We start from the raw sequence: 23,057 nt of genomic DNA on the forward strand, positions 1-23,057 counted from the left end.
TCAGTGAGATGCACAAGCTCCCTCAGTGAGATGCACCAGCTCCCTCAGTGAGATGCACAAGCTCCCTCAGTGAGATGCACCAGCTCCCTCAGTGAGATGCACCAGCTCCCTCAGTGAGATGCACAAGCTCCCTCAGTGAGATGCACAAGCTCCCTCAGTGAGATGCACAAGCTCCCTCAGTGAGAGGCACCAGCTCCCTCAGTGAGATGCACAAGCACCCTCATTGAGATGCACACGCTCGCTCCGTGATATGCACAAGCTCTATCAGTGAGAACGGAAGCTCCCTCAGTGAGATGCACCAGCTCCCTCATTGAGATGCACACGCTCGCTCAGTGATATGCACAAGCTCCCTCAGTGAGATGCACAAGCTCCCTCAGTGAGATGCACCAGCTCCCTCAGTGAGATGCACAAGCTCCCTCAGTGAGATGCACCAGCTCCCTCAGTGAGATGCACACGCTCCCTCAGTGAGATGCACAAGCTCCCTCAGTGAGATGCACCAGCTCCCTCAGTGAGATGCACACGCTCCCTCAGTGTGATGCACCAGCTCCCTCCGTGAGATGCACACGCTCCCTCAGTGGGATGCGCAGATTCTTTTGCCCTAATACAATCTGTGTACACTATAGCACCCCTTCCCATAATAAATGCCTCCGTTGCCACTTTCAGAGTTCCTCTCTTCTTAAAAAACCTCCACTCGACTCTATTGTACCCTCAGACTTCTGGACAAATTCCCTTCTCCCCCTATGCAATACAGATCTTGAGAGTGCCTCCAACGCTCCACTTAAGTCAGGACATGTGTAATACTTTTCAGGCTGGTTTCCAACCCGGGCCGAGGGGCAGTGGCAGCTCTACTCACTGCCCTTGAAACAGCCAGTCAGCGACTGATATCGTCGGTCATCGGTCTTGTGACGCTCGATCTGTCTGCAGCATTCGACACTGTGGATCATGACTCCTCCTAGGTAGACGCCACTCACTGGTCCTCAGTGGAACGGGAGGTGGTCGCCCGGCTCTCACCATTATTATCCGTCCGCTTGCAACCCGTCTCTATCCTCTTATGTGTGGTGTCCCTGAGGCCTCGTCTTGTCCCATCTCTATCTTCAGCCTCTTGCTTCTCTTCTCTTTCTATACTGATGCTGATGACACGCGGATGGATCCAGGTGCCTCCTCTTCTCTCTTTCAATCTTGCATGACGGCCGTCACCCTATGACTGGGCCACATCTCCCTTATGCTAAACTCAGACAAGACTGAGGTCACTGTATTCAATGGCTTCCCGAATATTTGGTGCCTTCTGTTTTGTGCGATCTCACTTGGAACCTATGCTACCCCTGGCGAAAGTAGACCAGATGAGTCCCTCTCTCTGCCGCTTCAGATTGGTCAGGTTTCCTCTTCTTCCTGGTACTAGCTCCGCCTTCTCCATCTGATAGGTCTAGTCTTCTCTCAGCCAGATCCTCTCAGCCAGCCTTCAGTCCCTCCTCGCTTTCACCAGCTCTATCTGTGCCTCCCCTTTCCTGATTCGAGATGCCTCCAAGTCCCACAGAATCCCACAGCCTGGCTCGTTTTTGGTTGCTCAGTCTTCCCACTTGTCTTGCTACCTTGCAAAAATCCACAGGCTAACGTTCCAAGAGCGGGTGTGGTTTAGGACACTCTGCGCTGTATTCCGCTGTCCCTGCAGCCCGGCTCCACCTTTCCTGTCTAGGTGGTGCACCATCCTTTACTGCTCCCCTAAGTTGCTTCGACTCTAACTAGATACTCCTCAAGGCTCATACATTCCTCTAAAGCCTGCAGAGGCGGACGCACCTTTTCACTCCTGGCCTCTTCCCTCTGGAACTCTCTTTCTAGATCTGTGTAGTCCACCTTCCGATGTAAGCTCAACACATAGCTTTTCAAACAAGTCTAAAATTACTAGTTCCATTTGTTCCCGGGGCCAAGAAACTATTTAGGTGGTGTATGATTAATCTATACAAACGGTAGCAATAAACAGCAATAAAACAGCCGGAATATTTGTACACGTTTTCTGGATGCCAATAACAAGGCTATTGACCACTTGGATATGGGTGTTTGTTATCTGAATTAACTGCTCTGGCTGGTTGACGGATGTATGGACGTTTCGTGGCCTGCATGGAGGTGTATGCAATGTGTGTGTTACCTGGAAGTGGTGAATGCGACTCGGACGTGTGTACTTCTCATGTGGATAGTGCTTTTCGAGAAGCTTCTTGCGATGCAAGCATGGTGGTGGTGCAAGCATGGTGGCGGTGCAAGCATGGTGGCGGTGCAAGCATGGTGGCGATGCAAGCATTGTGGCGGTGGTGCAAGCATTGTGGCGGTGCAAGCATGTTGGCGGTGCAAGCATGATGGTGATGCAAGCATGGTGGCGATGCAAGCTTGGTGGCGGTGGTGCTAGCATGGTGGTGGTGCTAGCATGGTGGTGGTGCAAGCATGGTGGTGGTGCAAGCATGGTGGCGATGCAAGCCTGGTGGCGATGCAAGCCTGGTGGCGGTGCAAGCATGGTGGCGATGCAAAGCTGGTGGCGGTGCAGGCATGGTGGTGGTGCAAGCCTGCTGGCGATGCAAGCATGGTGGCGATGCAAGTCTGGTGGCAGCGGTGCTAGCATGGTGGTGGTGCAAGCATGGTGGCGGTGCAAGCATGGTGGTGATGCAAGCCTGGTGGCGGTGGTGCAAGCATGGTGGCGGTGCAAGCCTGGTGGCGGTGCAAGTATGGTGGCAGTGCAAGCATGGTGGTGATGCAAGCATGGTGGCGGTGCATGGATTCTTGGATCAGTGGCAGAGCAGGCATGCATATGTCAAGGTGCCAGCCAGTTGTAGACATCTAGCTGGCTGCGTGTTGCATGGATGGATGTGCGTGCTCCCTGTGTGGAGGTGTGTGTCACTGTTTGGGGTGGCTCACACCTTCATCGAAGTACTTGCTACCTGAAAGAAAGGGATTGCACTGCAGCAGCCTCTAGTTTGTGTATGATAACTGGTGCGCAATGAGGTCTCCAAGTGTTCATATGTTTGCCTACCATCTAAAGTCTCAGGAACACGCTTGGAAGTCCCTCTCCTCTGATTGGCCGACACAACCACAGCCGAAGAGAGGAAAAAGCTATTATTCGTATGTGAGTGACCCTCCTGAACTCTTCAGCCCAACTTTCCTTGGACATTGCAGTTGCCTCTTGTGTAGTGTCATCCTCATCAGCACAGGGTCTTTTCTTCCTGTAGGGGGCATTATCTGTCATCAAAATGGCGGCTTGGATCTTGAGTTAGGGGACCGGTGCCTACACAGAAAGGCTTGCTGTGTGCACAGGCTCCTTGCTGTCTGCAAGTGGTATCCACATGCGGTCCCTCATTACCTTGCGGGGCATCAGCGTGCATGGGGCCGGTTACCTACATGAGATGGCTGGTACCTACCTGGGGTTGCTTCTGACCTCCACTGTGTCATTGCATGTCCGCCTAGTGATATAGTGGTGAGTTGCATAAACCTTTACCATTTCAGTGGTACGTCCAAGAGAAAAGGGCATTCATTCTACAGGAGAAAATGATGATGCCAGCTGGGGCATAAGCTCTGAAAGGAACCTGTGAGCAAACAGGGTATTAGCCTACTTGTTCGAAAAACATTTGACCTTTTACTTTTGCTATGTTATGTAATATATATTTCTAAAGCGGACATACACCCTGAGGTATGTTGGCGCTAGGTGAAGCAGGAGGCAGCAACAGTCCAGAGAAACCTAATACAGATACGTCTTTAGGGCTTGGCGGAAGGACCAATGATTGTCAACGGCACGAAGCGACAGTGGAAGACTGCTCCAGGTTCTTGCGGCAACCACAGAGAAGGCGCGGCCGCCAATGCGCAAACGTCTAACTCAGGGGATGAAAATCAAAAGAGCAGACTGAGAGCGCAAAGGACGAGACAGCGTATAGTAGGGACATTTAGTTTGGATGTATTCTGCACTGAATTTTTACCAAATTATTTTTTTTTCTTGGTCGAAATTCGGTAAAATGTAATTAAATATATATGTGGGGTAAGGGAATAGGTGGGATTTTTCAACCAAAAAACAAACAAAAACAATTTGGTAAAATGTGAAAAAGTCAAATATTTTCTACCAAGTAGACGTAAACCGTGAAAACGCCCTAACAGGACAATGGCTAACAGGGCAGCTGTATCAGCCTACCTCCCCCAGAGGCATGGGCTCACTAGACAGGAGAAGGGATAGGGGGGCTGGAGTCTAATGATTTGCTGGGCAGCTAGAGGACGACGCTTGCAAAATGCCAATGCGGATGCCAGCTCGTATTTGTATGACTCTGCAACACTAGGTCCTGGTCCAAAAGTGCAGTCACCGCACAGCTCAGGTGTCCACACAGAGCAGAGTCTGCTCTTTGTATTTACGGGGGTTTGGATGAAGGTTGCCTACACATGGCGACTACCATGAGTAAGGTGGGGTTCGGGGGAGGCTCTGACCTGGGGGGCCTGTTGTGACCTGCAGGGGCTGCAGAGGGAGCTTGCTATATGCTGAATGTGCTCCCCACCCGCGAGAGTAAGGACATCAGATCTCGTGGACGGTGGTGGCGGGAGGGTTCCATGTCATTTCATCGCGGGATGTTTTTTCGCAAGCTTTTTTACCACTGATTTTTTAACGAAAAAACACTCGTATTTTTTTGGGCCCCCCCCCCAACACAATCCCAACCCATTCTTTTTACACCTCCCCGAACACCCACACCCAATATATATATTTTTCCAACCCCCACAAAAAAAATGGATGAGTTTTTTTCGGCAAAAAAATCGCGGTAAAAAAACCCGCGAAAAAACACCCCGCAATGAAAGGGCGTCGTACCGGCGGGGGGTGTCTACATGCAGACATTGCCAAGCGGTGGCAGAGCCAGAAGCATTAGAACGCCTGATTTTGGCCTGCACCCTAAAGCACAGATGCTTATAAACTCAACAGCGAGGAGGAGATTTGGTGAAGGATCACGAGGGGGTCCCACATTTCTCTCAGTATCGCTGCGACAAACTGTCTTATTAATGTTTTAAGATCAGACCGGCGTAAAATGGACTTTGTAGGAAGTACTATTTTATTGTGAGCCCCTAAAAAGCCGTTAAGGGACCACTAATGTGAATTGAGTTGGAACAGCAGCTGTGGAATCTGTAATCAAAGCTCAGAAAATACTTTTACTGCAAGGAAGGAAGGATGTTATATTTGACATATTTTAATAAATGGTGTGTGTAAAAGGTTTGATTGATAAAGCAACAAACACACTAAATAAATACATTTTGAAAAAGTATCCTGTTCCGGTTACCAGCATAGTGGTCCAATGACTTGCCTGGACCACCTATCGCGCCCTCTGTTGGGATAACCAAATTTGGGTCTGTGGATGTGAGACGGAGAAAGGGGAGGCGTACAAGAGAAGAGAGAACGGAAGGAGCGAACATCCTGGAGGGAGAGTGTGTGGGAAGATCGGGAATATAGGGTAATGCCCGCTTCGGTATGGATGTGTGGGATCAGAGGGGAAGTGGATTGGGCACGCAGAGTTGGTGAGAAAATTGCGGGTTCCTGGTGAGTCAGTAGTTATTCTGCGGCAAGTTTATGCCTCGTTAAGGTACAAGTGAACCGTAAGAGGCTGTGTGATGAGCTCGAGATGCGCTCAAGCTGATGAGCTCGAGATGCGCTCAAGCTGATGAGCTTGAGATGCGCTCAAGCGAATGAGTTCGAGGTGTGCTTAAACTGACGAGCTTGAGATGTGTTCAAGCTGATGCGCTCAAGATGTTGTCAAGTTGATGAGTTTGAGATGTGCTCAATCTGATGAGTTCGCAATGTGTTCAAACTGATGCGCTTGAGATGTGCTCAAGCTGATGAGCTCGAGATGCACTGAAGCTGAGGAGCTCGAGATGTGCTCAAGCTGATGAGCTTGAGATGTGCTCAAGTTGATGAGCTCGAGATGTTCTCAAGCTGATGCACTTGAGATGTGCTCAAGCTGATGCGCTTGGGATGTGCTCAAGCTGATGAGCTCAAGATGTGCTGAAGATGATGAGCTTGAGATGTACTCAAGCTGATGAGCCCGAAATGTGCTCAAGCTGATGCGCTTGCGATGTGCTCAAGCTGATGAGCTTGACATGTGCTCAAGCTGATGAGCTCGAGATGTTCTCAAGCTGATGCACTTGAGATGTGCTCAAGCTGATGCACTTGAGATGTGCTGAAGCTGATGAGCTAGAGATGCACTGAAGCTGATGAGCTCGAGATGTGCTCAAGCTGATGAGCTTGAGATGTGCTCAAGCTGATGAGCTCGAGATGTTCTCAAGCTGATGCACTTGCGATGTGCTCAAGCTGATGCGCTTGGGATGTGCTCAAGCTGATGAGCTTGAGATGCGCTGAAGCTGATGAGCTCAAGATGTGCTGAAGATGATGAGCTTGAGATGTACTCAAGCTGATGAGCCCGAAATGTGCTCAAGCTGATGCGCTTGCGATGTGCTCAAGCTGATGAGCTTGAGATGTGCTCAAGCTGATGAGCTCGAGATGCACTGAAGCTGATGAGCTTGAGATGTGCTCAAGCTGATACGCTTGGGATGTGCTCAAGCTGATGAGCTTGAGATGCGCTGAAGCTGATGGGCTCAAGATGTGCTGAAGATGATGAGCTTGAGATGTACTCAAGCTGATGAGCCCAAAATGTGCTCAAGCTGATGCGCTTGCGATGTGCTCAAGCTGATGAGCTTGAGATGTGCTCAAGCTGATGAGCTCGAGATGTTCTCAAGCTGATGCACTTGAGATGTGCTCAAGCTGATGCACTTGAGATGTGCTCAAGCTGATGAGTTCGAGATGCACTGAAGCTGATGAGCTCGAGATGTGCTCAAGCTGATGAGCTTGAGATGTGCTCAAGCTGATGAGCTCGAGATGCACTGACGCTGATGAGCTTGAGATGTGCTCAAGCTGATGAGCTCGAGATGCACTGAAGCTGATGAGCTCGAGATGCACTGAAGCTGATGAGCTCGAGATGTTCTCAAGCTGATGAGCTTGAGATGTGCTCAAGCTGATGCGCTTGGGATGTGCTCAAGCTGATGAGCTTGAGATGCGCTGAAGCTGATGAGCTCAAGATGTGCTGAAGATGATGAGCTTGAGATGTACTCAAGCTGATGAGCCCAAAATGTGCTCAAGCTGATGCGCTTGCGATGTGCTCAAGCTGATGAGCTTGAGATGTGCTCAAGCTGATGAGCTCAAGATGCACTGAAGCTGATGAGCTTGTGATGTGCTCAAGCTGATGCGCTTGGGATGTGCTCAAGCTGTTGAGCTTGAGATGCGCTGAAGCTGATGAGCTCAAGATGTGCTGAAGATGATGAGCTTGAGATGTACTCAAGCTGATGAGCCCAAAATGTGCTCAAGCTGATGCGCTTGCGATGTGCTCAAGCTGATGAGCTTGAGATGTGCTCAAGCTGATGAGCTCGAGATGTTCTCAAGCTGATGCACTTGAGATGTGCTCAAACTGATGCACTCGAGATGTGCTCAAGCTGATGAGCTCGAGATGCACTGAAGCTGATGAGCTCGAGATGTGCTCAAGCTGATGAGCTTGAGATGTGCTCAAGCTGATGAGCTCGAGATGCACTGAAGCTGATGAGCTCAAGATGTGCTGAAGATGATGAGCTTGAGATGTACTCAAGCTGATGAGCCCAAAATGTGCTCAAGCTGATGCGCTTGCGATGTGCTCAAGCTGATGAGCTTGAGATGCGCTGAAGCCGATGAGCTCGAGATGTGCTGAAGCTGATGAGCTTGAGATGCGCTGAAGCCGATGAGCTCGAGATGTTCTCAAGCTGATGCACTTGAGATGTGCTCAAGCTGATGAGCTTGAGATGCGCTGAAGCCGATGAGCTCGAGATGTGCTGAAGCTGATGAGCTTGAGATGTGCTCAAGATGATGAGCTCGAGATGTTCACAAGCTGATGCATTTGAGATGTACTCAAGCTGATGCGCTCGAGATGTGCTGAAGCTGATGAGCTTGAGATGTGCTCAAGCTGATGAGCCTGAGATGTGCTCAAGCTGATGCGCTTGAGATGTGCTCAAGCTGTTGAGCTCGAGATGTGCGCAAACAGACCCTTGAACTTTAAAAAACCGTTTAAGATATGGCATTGTGCACCTTATCCCAGGACCATCCACCAGTCTGTGGAAGCTGGGGAATGCCGGGTGTATGCTGTTAATCACAGCTGAGCCAATAGTTGACTGAATCATGTGTTGTCATGTATGCTATACACATGCCACTCGTTACTTGCATTCATGTTTTCATCTGTCTTATATTGTGCTTGTAGAGCGTTTCTGCTGCCAAGGATGATCGGACAAAGGAAGACAGAGAACGTAGGAGAGAGGGCACAAGGCAAGGAGAAGGTGTGGCTCAGGGAAAGGACTGTAGGCAGAAGACCGAGCATGAGAAGTTAGTTATAGGTCCTCTTGGGAACTTAAAGCAGTCTGTTCCTGGGTGGACTGGAAGGGGGTGCGAGTTCCATACTGGGCCGTACACCCATCCAAAGTGAGAGACTGGTTTGTGTTGCCAACCTTGGGAATCTAGTTGGGTGGGAGGTTAAGACGAGTTTGGCCAAGTATCTAGAATGCGAGTCCAGGATATCCATGGGGCCCAGACACTTTGCATTTGGATCTTTTTTGTTATGGTTGAGCCAGTGCAGGGGTATCAAGAAGGAGGTGATGAGGGCGTCTTTTCTCAAACCCAACATGAAATGGGCCGCTGGGTTTTGTGACCCTTGAAGTCGAACCTTCGACTTCGCTGGAAGCCCAAGGCGTTGTCGTAGCTGGGTTAGGACACTACAGTAGTAGGACTTGCGTAATCCATCGAGGCAGTAGAGGAAGAACTCTACAGAAGAGATACAGGTTACAGGCGCTTCTGGTTACCACACTCAGGAGAGCACGAATGAGACTACGCTTCCGGAAAGCACCCCTAAGTCACGGAACTTTCGCGTGAGAGTTGCAGGTGGATCCATGGTAGGCAGCAATTTGGATAACATAGGAGAAAGGCAGGTCTGAAAGCCATAATTCTGATTTTGTTTGCAATTAGGCAGAGTAATTTATGACCCATCCAGGACTGGATTTTGGTAAAATAATCTTAATCCTGGATCTGCAATTCGCCTTTGTACGTGTGATGTCCTAGGTTATGCTCAGTGGAGCTTTGTGGGTGTCAAGAAGTGTCAGTGACAAGGCGGTCCCCTGAAGAGTTGGTGGGGGGAGTCGCAGACCTTGACTTGCTAGGAAGTTAAAACCTTTCAAAGTAATGGGGGATTCTGAGGTCCATGTGGCTGAGGTTGAGACGGGTCTAGGCTTCTTCCAGGTTCTGGTGCCTCGTGTTAATCCGTTCCTTACAAAGGTTTAGGGTGCGTGTTTCAGGGTCCCTGGCATGGGCAGAAGCCTGATTGAAAGCCCTAAGGGGGCCATAATGGTCCAGCGGTGAGTGGGGAGGAGACCACAAGGGAGGCTAGAGATGCGCCGGCGATAATGGCTTTCTTGGGTTGTGGGTTACCCCCTCCCTGAGAGAAGTACGAAGGAACCAGGTGATGAGCAGGACAAGTACAAGGACAAGCATCATAAAGTTAATTGGTAAAAGGGATGGTTTCAGGGCCTGTTCTTGAGAGACTTGGGTGAAGTTGCTCTAGGCTAAGGCGCACGTTGACTCAGTCGGGTCTGGCTGTAGCGGTTGTGGGGCTCAAAGCTATATGTTGACATGAGATAGGAGGAATAACCTTGTTTCTTATGAGTTCTAGGTAGGTCCTGAAGAGTGTGTTAAGGTTGCAGTGTGTTTGCTGCGTCTGTGGGGCTTGTTACCTGCACAGGAACCTCTGTCCCTACGTGGAGGAGCCCTGTATCAAGGGCAGCGTTTACCTGCTTGTTGCCTGGATGGCGTTAATGGGCTGCCTGTTATGGACTGTGTGAGTGCGTTTCCTGCACAGCAATGATGGCCATGTCATGGCGCGGGGTTGCTTACCTGCATAGGAACCTCTGTCCCTACGTGGAGGAGCCCTGTATCAAGGGCAGCGTTTACCTGCTTGTCGCCTGGATGGCGTTAATGGGCTGCCTGCTATGGACTGTGTGATGGCCATGTCATGGCGCGGGGTTGCTTACCTGCATAGGCGTGCTCTCCGCTGACATGGAGGTGAAGCCCACAATGTCGCTGAAGTAGATGGTGACACTATCGAAGGCTTCGGCCTGGACTGTCTCTCCACGCTTCAGCTGTTCTGCCACAGAGCTGGCCAGGATGGGAGAAAGGAATACAGTGGGGTTTAGTCAGGGGTAGAGCAGGCACTAGGATCTCAGGGGTACACTCAACACCAGGCCTGAGGAAAACGGAGCCATTCCTCACAACTTTCATCTACCATCCAGAGGGGATAGGAAGGTTTTGCCGCAGAAGAATTGGTCGAGGGAGAATTCATCGAACATCTTTGAACATATTTAAACACGAATACATGTGGGGGTGGTTTGAGTAATAAAAAAGGTGGGGGTGGAGAGCGGGGTATGGGGGTGGCTGATTGTTCTGCTACCCAGATCATGGGAATGAGAGTCGGGATAGGATGTATTCTCTTAATGTGCGATTAGCTGGTAGAGCAGGTTCTCCGTTGAGGGATGTAGGGTGACTGGATGTTCTGCTGCCCAGCCCATGGGGTTGGGATTTGGGATAGGATGTTTTCTTCTACTGTGGGAATATGTAGTGTAGTGGAGCAGATTCTCTGCTCGGAGGTGTTATGTGGCTGGATGTTCTGCATTGGGAGCTGGATAGGATGTTTTTTCTTACTGTGGGACTATATAATGTAGTAGAGCAGATTCTCAGCTTAGAGCTGTGATGTGGCTGGATGATCTGCTGCCCAGCATACAGCAGTGGGAGATGGATAGGATGTATTCTCTTACCGTGGGAGTATCTGGTAGAGCAGGTTCTCAGTTGAGGGATGTAGGGTGACTGGATGTTCTGCTGCCCAGCTCATGGGGATGGGAGTTGGGATAGGATGTTTTCTTCTACTGTGGGAATATGTAGTGTAGTGGAGCAGATTCTCTGCTCGGAGGTGTTATGTGGCTGGATGTTCTGCATTGGGAGCTGGATAGGATGTCTTTTCTTACTGTGGGAGTATCTGGTAGAGCAGATTCTAAGCTCAGGGGTGTGACGTGGCTGGATGTTCTGCAGTGGGAGCTGGATTGGATGTCTTTTCTTACTGTGGGAGTATCTGGTAGAGCAGGTTCTCCGTTGAGGGATGTAGGGTGACTGGATGCTCTGCTACCCAGCTCATGGGGTTGGGAGTTGGGATAGGATGTTTTCTTCTACTGTGGGAATATGTAGTGTAGTGGAGCAGATTCTCTGCTCGGAGGTGTTATGTGGCTGGATGTTCTGCATTGGGAGCTGGATAGGATGTCTTTTCTTACTGTGGGAGTATCTGGTAGAGCAGATTCTAAGCTCAGGGGTGTGACGTGGCTGGATGTTCTGCAGTGGGAGCTGGATTGGATGTCTTTTCTTACTGTGGGAGTATCTGGTAGAGCAGGTTCTCCGTTGAGGGATGTAGGGTGACTGGATGCTCTGCTACCCAGCTCATGGGGTTGGGATTTGGGATAGGATGTTTTCTTTTACTGTGGGTATATGTAATGTAGTAGAGCAGATTCCCATCTCAGAGGTGTGATGTGGCTGGATGTCCTGCAGTGGGAGCTGGATAGGATGTATTTTCTTACTGTAGGAGTATCTGGTAGAGCAGATTCTCAGCTCAGGGGTGTGATGTGGCTGGATGTTTTGCAGTGGGAGCTGGATAGGATGTGTTTTCTTACTGTGGGAATATAAAATGTAGTAGAGCAGATTCTCAGCTCAGAGCTGTGAAGTGGCTGGATGTTCTGCTTCCCAGCACGCAGCAGTGGGAGCTTGATAGGGTGTATTCTCTTATGGTGGGAGTATCTGGTAGAGCAGATTCTCAGCTCAGGGGTGTGATGTGGCTGAATGTTTTGCAGTGGGAGCTGGATAGGATGTATTCTCTTACTGTGGGAGTATCTGGTAGAGCAGATTCTCAGCTTAGAGCTGTGATGTGGCTGGATGTTCTGCAGTGGGAGCTGGATATGATGTATTTTCTTACTGTGGGACTATATAATGTAGTAGAGCAGATTCTCAGCTTAGAGGTGTGATGTGGCTGGATGCTCTGCTGCCCAGCACACAGCAGTGGGAGATGGATAGGATGTATTCTCTTACTGTGGGAGTATCTGGTAGAGCCAGGTTCTCAGTTGAGGGATGTAGGATGACTGGATGTTCTGCTGCCCAGCTCATGGGGTTGGGATTTGGGATAGGATGTTTTCTTCTACTGTGGGTATATGTAATGTAGTAGAGCAGATTCTCAGCTCAGAGGTGTAATGTGGCTGGATGTTCTGCATTGGGAGCTGGATAGGATGTCTTTTCTTACTGTAGGAGTATCTGGTAGAGCAGATTCTCAGCTCAGGGGCTTGATGTGGATGAATGTTCTGGAGTGGGAGCTGGATAGGATGTCTTTTCTTACTGTGGGAATATATAATGTATTAGAGCATATTCTCAGCTCAGAGCTGTGATGTGGCTGGATTTTCTGCTGCCCAGCCCGCAGCAGTGGGAGCTGGATAGGATGTATTCTCTTACTGTGGGAGTATCTGGTAGAGCAGATTCTCAGCTCAGGGGTGTGATGTGGCTGGATGTTCTGCAGTGGGAGCTGGATAGGATGTCTTTTCTTACTGTGGGAATATATAATGTAGTAGAGAAGATTCTCAGCTCAGAGCTGTGATGTGGCTGGATGTTTTGCTGCCCAGCACGCAGCAGTGGGAGCTGGATAGTATGTATTCTCTTACTGTGGGAGTATCTGGTAGATACGATTCTCAGCTCAGAGCTGTGATGTGGCTGGATGTTCTGCAGTGGGAGCTGGATAGGATGTATTTTCTTACTGTGGGAATACATAATGAAGTAGAGCAGATTCTCAGCTTAGAGCTGTGATGTGGCTGGATGTTCTACTGCCCAGCACACAGCAGTGGGAGCTGGATAGGATGTATTCTCTTACTGTGGGAGTATCTGGTAGAGCAGGTTCTCCGTTGAGGGATGTAGGGTGACTGGAATTTCTGCTGCCCAGCTCATGGGGTTGGGATTTGGGATAGAATGGTTTCTTCTACTGTGGGTATATGTAATGTAGTAGAGCAGATTTTCAGCTCAGAGGCGTAATGTGGCTGGATGTTCTGCAGTGGGAGCTGGATAGGATGTCTTTTCTTGCTGTAGGAGGATCTGGTAGAGCAGATTCCCAGCTCAGTGGTGTGATGTGGCTGGATGTTCTGCAGTGGGAGCTGGATAGGATGTCTTTCTTTACTGTGGGAATATGTAATGTAGTAGAGCAGATTCTCATCTCAGAGTTGTGATCTGGCCGGATGTTCTGCAGTGGGAGCTGGATAGGATGTCTTTTCCTACTGTAGGAATATATAATGTAGTAGAGCAGATTTTCAGCTCAGAGCTGTGATGTGGCTGGATGTTCTGCTGCCCAGCACGCAGCAGTGGGAGCTGGATAGGATGTATTCTCTTACTGTGGGAGTATCTGGTAGAGCAGATTCTCAGCTCAGAGGTGTGATGTGGCTGGATGTTCTGCAGTGGGAGCTGGATAGGATGTATTTTCTTAATGTGGGAATATATAATGTAGTAGAGCAGATTCTCAGCTCAGAGCTGTGATGTGGCTGGATGTTCTGCTGCCCAGCACACAGCAGTGGGGACTGGATAGGATGTATTCTCTTACTGTGGGAGTATCTGGTAGAGCAGGTTCTCAGCCTTCCTTTTCTCCTCTAGGTACGCCTGGGTCCGCTCTTCCACAAGCTTTTCCAGGTTGTTGGCATACTGCTCCATGCGGGAGAGAAGGTTGTCCAGGATGCTGCTGCTGGCCTCTCTGCAGAGAAAGAAAAGACCGTGTGATAGCGTGGCACTGCGCACTGGGAAGACACAGAAGAAAGACTAGTTCTGCACAGTCATAGGCTGGAGGAGGCCGCATCTTGCCATAGGCCTAGCCACTGTCAATGTTCTAGTCCACAGGGGTCATCATAGGGCACCAGCAACAGCAATAGTAGCTAGAGGACGGTTACATCATTTCTTCATTGGATGTAAACACATTTTCTAAGATATTGTATTTAGTGACTGTCTAATTTAAAACGTAACCCATTGTGTATTGGAACATACAACATGAATGGGTATTAAATTGTATATACATATTAATTGAATGGCAAGTGAATATGAATAATGAGCCTAGTTCCTGATCAGTATAAGAAGATTTTGAACTGCACTATCGGTTGTATAAAACAACACCATGCAGCTCAGATTCATCACAGGTGCTAGCCAGAAAGGCATTACTAAACCCACCAGTTAAAATACAAGACCCAATCCACATTATAATCAGCTATCCAGGCGTTATTCCTACACATAGATACAATCCAAATCCATGAAAACCTCTGAGTTCAAAACTAATAGTCTTTATTAACACTCACGAATCCCCTCCGATTTCAAGAATGGAGCTTGACCTCTGGACGCGATCTAAGCTTGGGATCACCGTCCCCATTTCCTTTGTGTTCCAAAATACGTAGAAAATAAGATTCCTTGGAAAATGCAGGTGCAAAGCCAAGACAGAGTGCAAGCACAGGGGTTTCCAGCTTCTACGAGCCCTGAATAAGCCCTGCCGTATTAAGTTATTTCATTAGACTGCAGGTCAGCCCGGTCTTCTCGCCGCTAGCCCGCCTACTATAACATTCTGGCACACTGAAGTACCTGAAGTCCTGCAAGCATTGTGACCACAATCCTTCCCTTCCTGCTTGCTGGGCCTCACATTCCATCAGCATGTGAAATTGTGTGTGGAGCACTCCCACCGTATTGCAGCAACTAGAACGCCCCAATAGTAGTGTCATTTGGAAGACGCGTTTGCAATACCTCAGCAGTAGGCAATTCATTGAAACGGAACCTCAAATGCTGAGACATCCAATAGGAATTCGGGAACCTCTTCAAATAAAGCTCCACTGACCCCCATCTCTTATAAACAACTAGCAGGGCTTTGTGCAATTTTTGTGAGTCCGCGCCCTCGATTTTGAATAACCGGCGGAAGTCGAGCAATTTCCACTTGACCTCCATTGGATTGCTAACAAGATCAGTTACAACCAACTGATATCGCCTCCCGGTCACTCTCAAAGTTCGCTAATGGTATAGACCTGCCAGAGGACATAGTCTCTGCCCGGTCCTCAGCCAATGATCCGGCCAGTGGAACTTTGTACGCTTCTGTAAAGGGTCAGCACCTTCCACTGGAAATGGCACCTTCATGAGGTGTGGCCCAATTCGAATGGCAATGTGCCAACAGGAAGGCAATCGGGAAGGTTCAAGGTCCTACGCCAAAGCCTTGCTTCAAGTAATCCCCAATTGAAGAATCCTCTAGATCTTGCAATTTCCATGCCATATAGAAGAGCAGGGACTGTCTCCATGGTGTGGTCATTAATTAGAGGCATGAAGGAAAAACAGCAATATATTTTGATCTCAGAGGCAAGCTGGTCAAGCTTCTCCACAGAGTGTGCAAGCTTGATTTTCGACATCAAGGAAAAACAGCAATATCTTTTCATTTCAGAGGCAAGTGGGCCAAGCTTCTCCACAGAGTGTGCAAGCTTGATGTTCGGCATCAAGGAAAAACAGCAATATCTTTTCAATTCAGAGACAAGCTGGTCAAGCTTCTCCCCAGAGTGTGCAAGCTTGATGTTCGGCATCAAGGAAAAACAGCAATATCTTTTCATCATAGAGGCAAGCTGGTCAAGCTTCTCCACAGTGTGTGCAAGCTTGTTGTTCATCATCAGGGAAAAACAGCAATATCTTTTCATTTCAGAGGCAAGCTGGTCAAGGTTCTCCACGAGCGGGCAAGCTTGATGTGCGGCATCAAGGCAAAACAGCAACATCTTTTCATCTCGGAGGCAAGTTGGTCAAGCTTCTCCACAGAGTGTGCAAGCTTGATGTTCGGCAACAAGGAAAAACAGCAATATCTTTTCATCTTGGAGGCAAGCTGGTCAAGCTTCTCCCCAGAGTGTGCAAGCTTGATGTTCGGCATCAAGGAAAAACAGCAATATCTTTTCATCATAGAGGCAAGCTGGTCAAGCTTCTCCACAGGATGTGCAAGCTTGATGTTCGGCATCAAGGAAAAACAGCAATATCTTTTCATTTCAGAGGCAAGCTGGTCAAGCTTCTCCACGAGCGGGCAAGCTTGATGTTCGGCATCAAGGCAAAACAGCAACATCTTTTCATCTCAGAGGCAAGCTGGTCAAGCTGCTCCACGGAGTGTGCAAGCTTGATGTTCGGCATCAAGGAAAAACAGCAATAACTTTTCATCACAGAGGCAAGTTGGTCAAGCTTCTCCACAGTGTGCAAGCTTAATGTTCGACATCAAGGAAAAACAGCAATAACTTTTCATCTCAGAGGCAAGTTGGTCAAGCTTCTCCACAGAGTGTGCAAGCTTGATGTTCGGCAGCAAGGAAAAACAGCAATATCTTTTCATCTCAGAGGCAATCTGGCCAATATGAACTATGAGAATGCACTATAATATTCCAGCCAATGAAGGGAAATAATCATTGCTATACATTCGGGGAGGGAGCAAAGGGAAAGCCAGACTCTTTGGAAAACATGTTGGTGACACATAAAACAAGTCACAAACTTATCCAAAGTATAAGTATAATAGGGAATGCCCAAAGCCTGCACTTTCAATAATAAATGTGGTGTTTTAATTCAAGCAAACACTAATAGGACTATAGCTGTACCTGCGCAATTTGAAGCAGTTGCCGTTGTGACAGATATCCGGTTGTATTTGAGCTACCAGCGATAAGATCCCTGAGCTGCCCTTAGCTATAATAGGAGCCTTGAAATAGTAATTGATCATTTTCAACTTTTGTACTGCTTATGTGATATGCATCTAGGGACTGTAGCTAAATGAAACCCAGTGGGGGTACCTGCCAAGATAATAGACCTGCTCGCCAGGAGAATGGAACAAGGCTACGAAGCGCAACCTTTGACGTACGTCCCAATGAAGATGGCTGCCGCCAGTCAGTCATTGGGACATTTTGGCAGGCCCAAAGGATCTGCAACTATTGGGTCCCCATCTCAGGATCCTTTTCTACACCTGAGATCACTGAATCCTAGACTACAGGCTACTAAAGTGGCAGAGCAGTAGTCAGTAGGCCCTCTGCCACAGGAGCCGGCGTCATAGCGGGAGTGGGATCTGGACTCGGAGAGTGCCCGGAGTGTACAGTCTCTCACACGATCTCGCAGGAAGAACCTCGGGGACCATGGACTCGTACACATATTCTCTGGATGCTTCTAGCATCTAATGATTGGATCCTGGCCCTTGATCTCTGCTTGAGAGTCTTCTCTGAGGTCCCCTCGAGGGGTTGCTCCATCTCTGCACCTTTTGGGGGGAACTGAGGCTCACCTGGTTTTTACATCACAATCACAGCTCAGCCTCCATACTCCACTTATGTCCTATAGGCTTTTTACACTAAATTGAAACCCCTACAAGTGACATTGTGAAGTACGTGCCTGCAATGAGACAATTTCCTAGGGTCTGCCTCGGGGCCTTACAGTAAAACACTGGGCCGTGGATTTGTAGGGTCTCCCACTGATTTATTAGGGAGTTTTCCATTTTAGAATTGTACAGCTGCCTCGATGTCTCCACGCGGTTTGTTTCCGTTTCCCTCGGTGTATTGTACTATACCCTTCTGGGCTTATGGACTGTACAGCTAAAGCATATCCTTCACTTTGGTAGCAGTGCTTGCTCTGTTGGACATTGTGCACCCCTGTTTTACTACCTCTATGTGTTTTACCACTGTGCTGTGTGCATATGTGTTAGGTGTCGAATCTATCTGGCAGGTAGTAGGAAGCCGGCGACGATATGTGTGCGGCTTCTCGGATTCGAATCGTCATGGTATTACTTTACCCAATGGTCTAGGGGTCTACTCTGTGCTCACCTCTAAACGTCTGTATTTATAGCGTCTGGCACCCGGTATGGGGCTTGCTCGTTAGAGTAACGAGTGAGTAAAGCCTCATCTGGCCGTTTACAGTTCGTATATCTATACTAGTGACTGCTGTGCGCTTTGTTTCACCTAACATATGACCTTGTGATCAAGATGCATATTTACCAGTATAGCAGTATAGCAGTATAATGGTATATTTGTTGTGGTGACTGTTAAGAATAATCGTACCTCTCTGCCAGCCTTCTTCCATCCTAAAGTTAAGCCTGACTGATCAGCTACGGCTACCATTGGAAAGTGTGGTCTCCCCTTTCAGTGACACACTGTTCTACTATTAGGTTAGATTGTTAGACAACCCTCACCGGGGGATGTTCAAACATCTACCTAACACGACGGGAACAGCTGTTACTATGCCTGTCTCCATCCACTACCAGGCCCCCACTAGAATGGGTAGCTGGCTTGGGGGCTCAAGATCACTACTTGCCCAACTGGGTCTCCAATCACCCACGCTTCGTTAAAAGCTTGGAGGCTTTTCAGCATTTTCCGTTTGCTAACCTTTTTGCCCTGGCGGAGACCTCTTTCCTGACATAGGTAGAGAAGGATGCTAGATTTCCAGTCCTTTACGGAATCATGTTCAATTCCATAGGGCAAAAATCAAGAAATGACCTGCCAGCGTTTCTAACGTTGCCTCCACAGGCTAGTATTTTGCCTGACTAAGCTGTATGCGCAGTCTGTACTGCTTCCAACCCCCAGCACAGTGTGGCCAGATGACTACTGCTCTGCAGGAGTACAGGGATGAGTAATGGCAAAACCTCCTACTCAGCCCCACACTACTACTAAACCAGCCGCGATCCCAATCATAAAGGTGAAACATCCTTGAGGTCATCTCTTCCTGAACGGCCCACTCTTACTATGGAGGATCCGGACTTGTCAGGCAGATGCGTCTGGCCCGTGCTCCTTCATAGCTAGAGCAAAGACCCTACTCCAATCATGTGCCATAAAACATGTGATTGGCTAGCCCAAACGCTGCCTACCTACACCCGGTACAGCGCTGCTGCTCTCGAGCTAGGTCGCACTTCAAACAATAGTGTAAAATTGTGGGACTTCCACTTTCCTGCCTGCTACGCCCATCGCGTACTCAGACAACCCAACGCAACACAGTAACTCACTTGTTGAACTTGCGGATGTACATCTTGATCTGGCTGAACTCCGGCCGGTCCAGCGGGTCTTCAGCCCAGCATCGGTCCATCAGGATGGCCAACTCCTCGCTGTGAAGACCTGTGTCGATCGACGGACGAAAATATGGCTTCTGTCCATTCCGCACCTTCTGGACAATCTCTAAGAAGGAGGGAGAGTGCATTAAATGGGGTGTATCGCAGCAGGGGGTATGCGGCAATGAGAAATAGGAGAATGCATTACATGGCACTGGTAGGACTCATCAAGGTAAAGAACGAGCGGGAGACAATGCATAACATGTCACTGGTAGGACTAAACAAGATCAAGAATGAGAGGTTGACAATGCATGGCATGGCACTGGTAGGACTCAACAAGGTAAAGAATGAGCGGGAGACAATGCATAACATGGCATTGTAAGATTAAGTAGAAGGGGGTGAGACTGCGTAGCATGGCATTGTAAGATTAAGTAGAAGGGGGTGAGACTGCATAGCATAGCATTGTAAGATTAAGTAGAAGGGGGTGAGAATGCATGACATGGCATTGTAAGATTAAGTAGAAGAGGTGAGAATGCATAACATGGCATTGTAAGATTAAGTAGAAGGGGGTGAGACTGCATAGCATGGCATTGTAAGATTAAGTAGAAGGGGGTGAGACTGCATAGCATAGCATTGTAAGATTAAGTAGAAGGGGGTGAGACTGCATAGCATGGTATTGTAAGATTAAGTAGAAGGGGGTGAGAGTGAATAGCATAGCATTGTAGGATTAAGTAGAAGGGGGTGAGACTGCATAGCATAGCATTGTAAGATTAAGTAGAAGGGGGTGAGACTGCATAGCATGGCATTGTAAGATTAAGTAGAAGGGGGTGAGAGTGAATAGCATGGCATTGTAAGATTAAGTAGAAGAGGTGAGAGTGAATAGCATAGCATTGTAAGATTAAGTAGAAGGGGGGGAGACTGCATAGCATGGCATTGTAAGATTAAGTAGAAGGGGTGAGACTGCATAGCATGGCATTGTAAGATTAAGTAGAAGGGGGTGAGACTGCATAGCATGGCATTGTAAGATTAAGTAGAAGGGGGTGAGAGTGAATAGCATGGCATTGTAAGATTAAGTAGAAGAGGTGAGAGTGAATAGCATAGCATTGTAAGATTAAGTAGAAGGGGTTGAGACTGCATAGCATGGCATTGTAAGATTAAGTAGAAGGGGGTGAGACTGCATAGCATAGCATTGTAAGATTAAGTAGAAGGGGGTGAGAATGCATGACATGGCATTGTAAGATTAAGTAGAAGAGGTGAGAATGCATAACATGGCATTGTAAGATTAAGTAGAAGGGGGTGAGACTGCATAGCATGGCATTGTAAGATTAAGTAGAAGGGGGTGAGACTGCATAGCATAGCATTGTAAGATTAAGTAGAAGGGGGTGAGACTGCATAGCATGGCATTGTAAGATTAAGTAGAAGGGGGTGAGAGTGAATAGCATGGCATTGTAAGATTAAGTAGAAGAGGTGAGAGTGAATAGCATAGCATTGTAAGATTAAGTAGAAGGGGGTGAGACTGCATAGCATGGCATTGTAAGATTAAGTAGAAGAGGGTGATAATGCATAGCATGGCATTGACCCAAGGAGAGAAGGTAGTCATTGGCATCCCGTGAGGTGCCACCGCCAAAGAAGTGACTGGTAAACTCGGCTCCTCCTGACGTGGGGGCCTGCTGGAAGAAACATTAACCCATCTGTTTGGCAGCTTTGCTGGAGCCCTTATAAAGATGGAACTGATTGAGTCGATTTTTTTAATCGGGCTTGTACTACTTGGGTAGGCTTCTGTTGATAAGTTACCGCTAATGAGCGCTCCTTCGCGCCCATAAGCAACGGCAACCTGAGGAAGTCTTCCATCTTCCTACAGGCAGAAATGACCGACAAAATCTGTTTCTTAAACATTTTCCAAGACAACAAACTCGTGGGGTTAGCAACCCCCGTATGCTTGCAGAAGTCTGGTGCAACCTCTAAGTTTCAATTGGAGGGTTTTGGGATAGCTCCATAGGTACCCCCTACGAATAACACTCTTCCATACTATAGTTCTCCTTAATCAATGGAGTAAACTCATTAAAAACTCCTGTACAGTTGGTTACTATAGACATACAAAGGAATTCTCTGTTGTATCCTTGAGCAAGCATAGTCAGTGTGCAACGGTCCGAGTCACAAGCTGCCCGTGTAAATTAAATGTACCCCCTAAGGACCTTCTAGAAGCGAAGCAGAGATGTTGGGGGCCTTGAGGTTGTCAGGCTTGCTACTGTCGCATCTGGGTTGGTTAAGTGGTAGGTGGTCTTCCTTTGAAATGAGGGGGTTCTACGTACTCCTCTCTGAGATGACTGCTTGGAGGAGAGTGCCATAGGGAATCTTGCTATGTTGCCCCTTGGGTAGGCAGCCACCATCCAAGTGCCGAGTTTGGGGTCTGAACTGGATTCCCAATTTCTGTTCCTCATCGACGTGCTGATTGTTCCTAATGTATTTTATTTGGTTTTATATAGAGCCTTACACCAAAGTGCTGAACATAAAAACAAGCTCAGTACAAATAATGAATTAACATTTAAAAACACAGAATATTTCTGTGATTGCAGTAACCCTCATTAACCAGACGATAGAAGGTAGGATCATAGAGAGACACGAAAGAGTGAATAAACAGTGATAGAATAGAGAGAGTGGGAGTGTGTTCCAGTTCAAGGGTGCTAAGAGAAAGATCAAAAACAAGATTGGGCACAGGGGGGACGAGGAACTATAAGAAGATGGTGAGAAGCAGAATGAAGTGGGTGCGAGAGAGAAGGTAGAATGCGACAAGAGGTGAAAGATAGGAGGAGCAAGACCATGGAGAGCTTTGAAAACGAAACATAATTATTTTTATTTTAAACAGTGTTGAAAGGGAAGCCATTCAAGATTAGCCAAGGAAGAAGAAATAGAATCACGAAGAGCAGGCAGGCAGAGAACACAAATACAAGCATTAAATAGATTTTAAAGGAGCTAAACAAGATAGAGGAAGTCCAAAGAGAGCAGAAGAACAGTAGAAGATCTGTGAAAAGATTAAAGCAGACACCAGTAGCTGCGTGGCTTTAAAAGTCATAAAAGGCGGGCTTTTCGAATATTATACAAATTAAATCGACAGGACGAGCAGATAAATAAATGTGTTGACTGAAAGAAAGATCTTAATCAAGATAGTGACCTAGGTTGCGAGCCACAGAAGAAATAGATAAATGGGACGGAAGAAATGTTATGAAGGGAGGTGATGGTGAAGTAGAAACTGTAGAAGAAGGAAAAAAGGTAACCTCAGTTTTTGCAGAATTAAGTACTAAAAAATTATTTGAGATCCATAATTGGATGGCTAGAAGACAGGTGCTCGGTTTAAGGTGAATGTCATCAGTAAAGTGTGGAAACAAAAGAAAGAGCTGTGTGTCATAAGCGTAGAAGTGATGCGAGAACCCAAAAGAATAAATAGCCCCAGCTAACACAGAAGTGTAAAGTGCGAAAATAAAAGGACCAAGGACCGAACCTTGAGGGACACCATAAGTAAGTGAACATGTTCCAGAAGAAGCCCCTGCCAAGGAAACCAAAAATGTTATCTGGGATAGATATGATTCAAACCAAGCTAAGGTAGAATTAGTGCCGAATCATTTCTATGTATGTATTTATTTAACTGTTTATTACGTGCTATAATGCCATGGGACACAGGGCACACAAATAACAAATGGGAACAGGCAGCTGGACAGTCAGACAGTGGGAGGACAGTTAGGCAAAGGCATCCGCTCTCTTCAACCTGATTTCAAGTTGAACAGACACGTGTTGATAGATCTTTTAAACTCGATCAGGGTAGCGGACATCCTCACGGACATCCTCACAGGAAGAGGGAGAGCATTCCATTCTTTTGGTAGCAGA

General features: G+C 47.8%; 1 protein-coding gene across 1 annotated transcript in view; it reads right to left on the bottom strand.

The window, feature by feature from the left end:
• Nucleotides 1-23,057, bottom strand: part of NPR2 (natriuretic peptide receptor 2) — a 558,288-nt gene that overhangs the window by 94,978 nt on the left and 440,253 nt on the right. Inside the window, exons 15-17 of the mRNA XM_069626775.1 lie at nucleotides 19,134-19,302; nucleotides 13,728-13,874; nucleotides 10,093-10,216 (exon numbers count right to left, since the gene is read on the bottom strand). Of these exons, the coding sequence (XP_069482876.1) occupies nucleotides 10,093-10,216; nucleotides 13,728-13,874; nucleotides 19,134-19,302 (440 nt within the window). The remainder of the gene's footprint in view (nucleotides 1-10,092; nucleotides 10,217-13,727; nucleotides 13,875-19,133; nucleotides 19,303-23,057) is intronic.

Source organism: Ambystoma mexicanum, chromosome 6p, assembly GCF_040938575.1.
Source record: "Ambystoma mexicanum isolate Mex_15411 chromosome 6p, UKY_AmexF1_1, whole genome shotgun sequence".
Lineage (NCBI taxonomy): Eukaryota > Metazoa > Chordata > Amphibia > Caudata > Ambystomatidae > Ambystoma > Ambystoma mexicanum.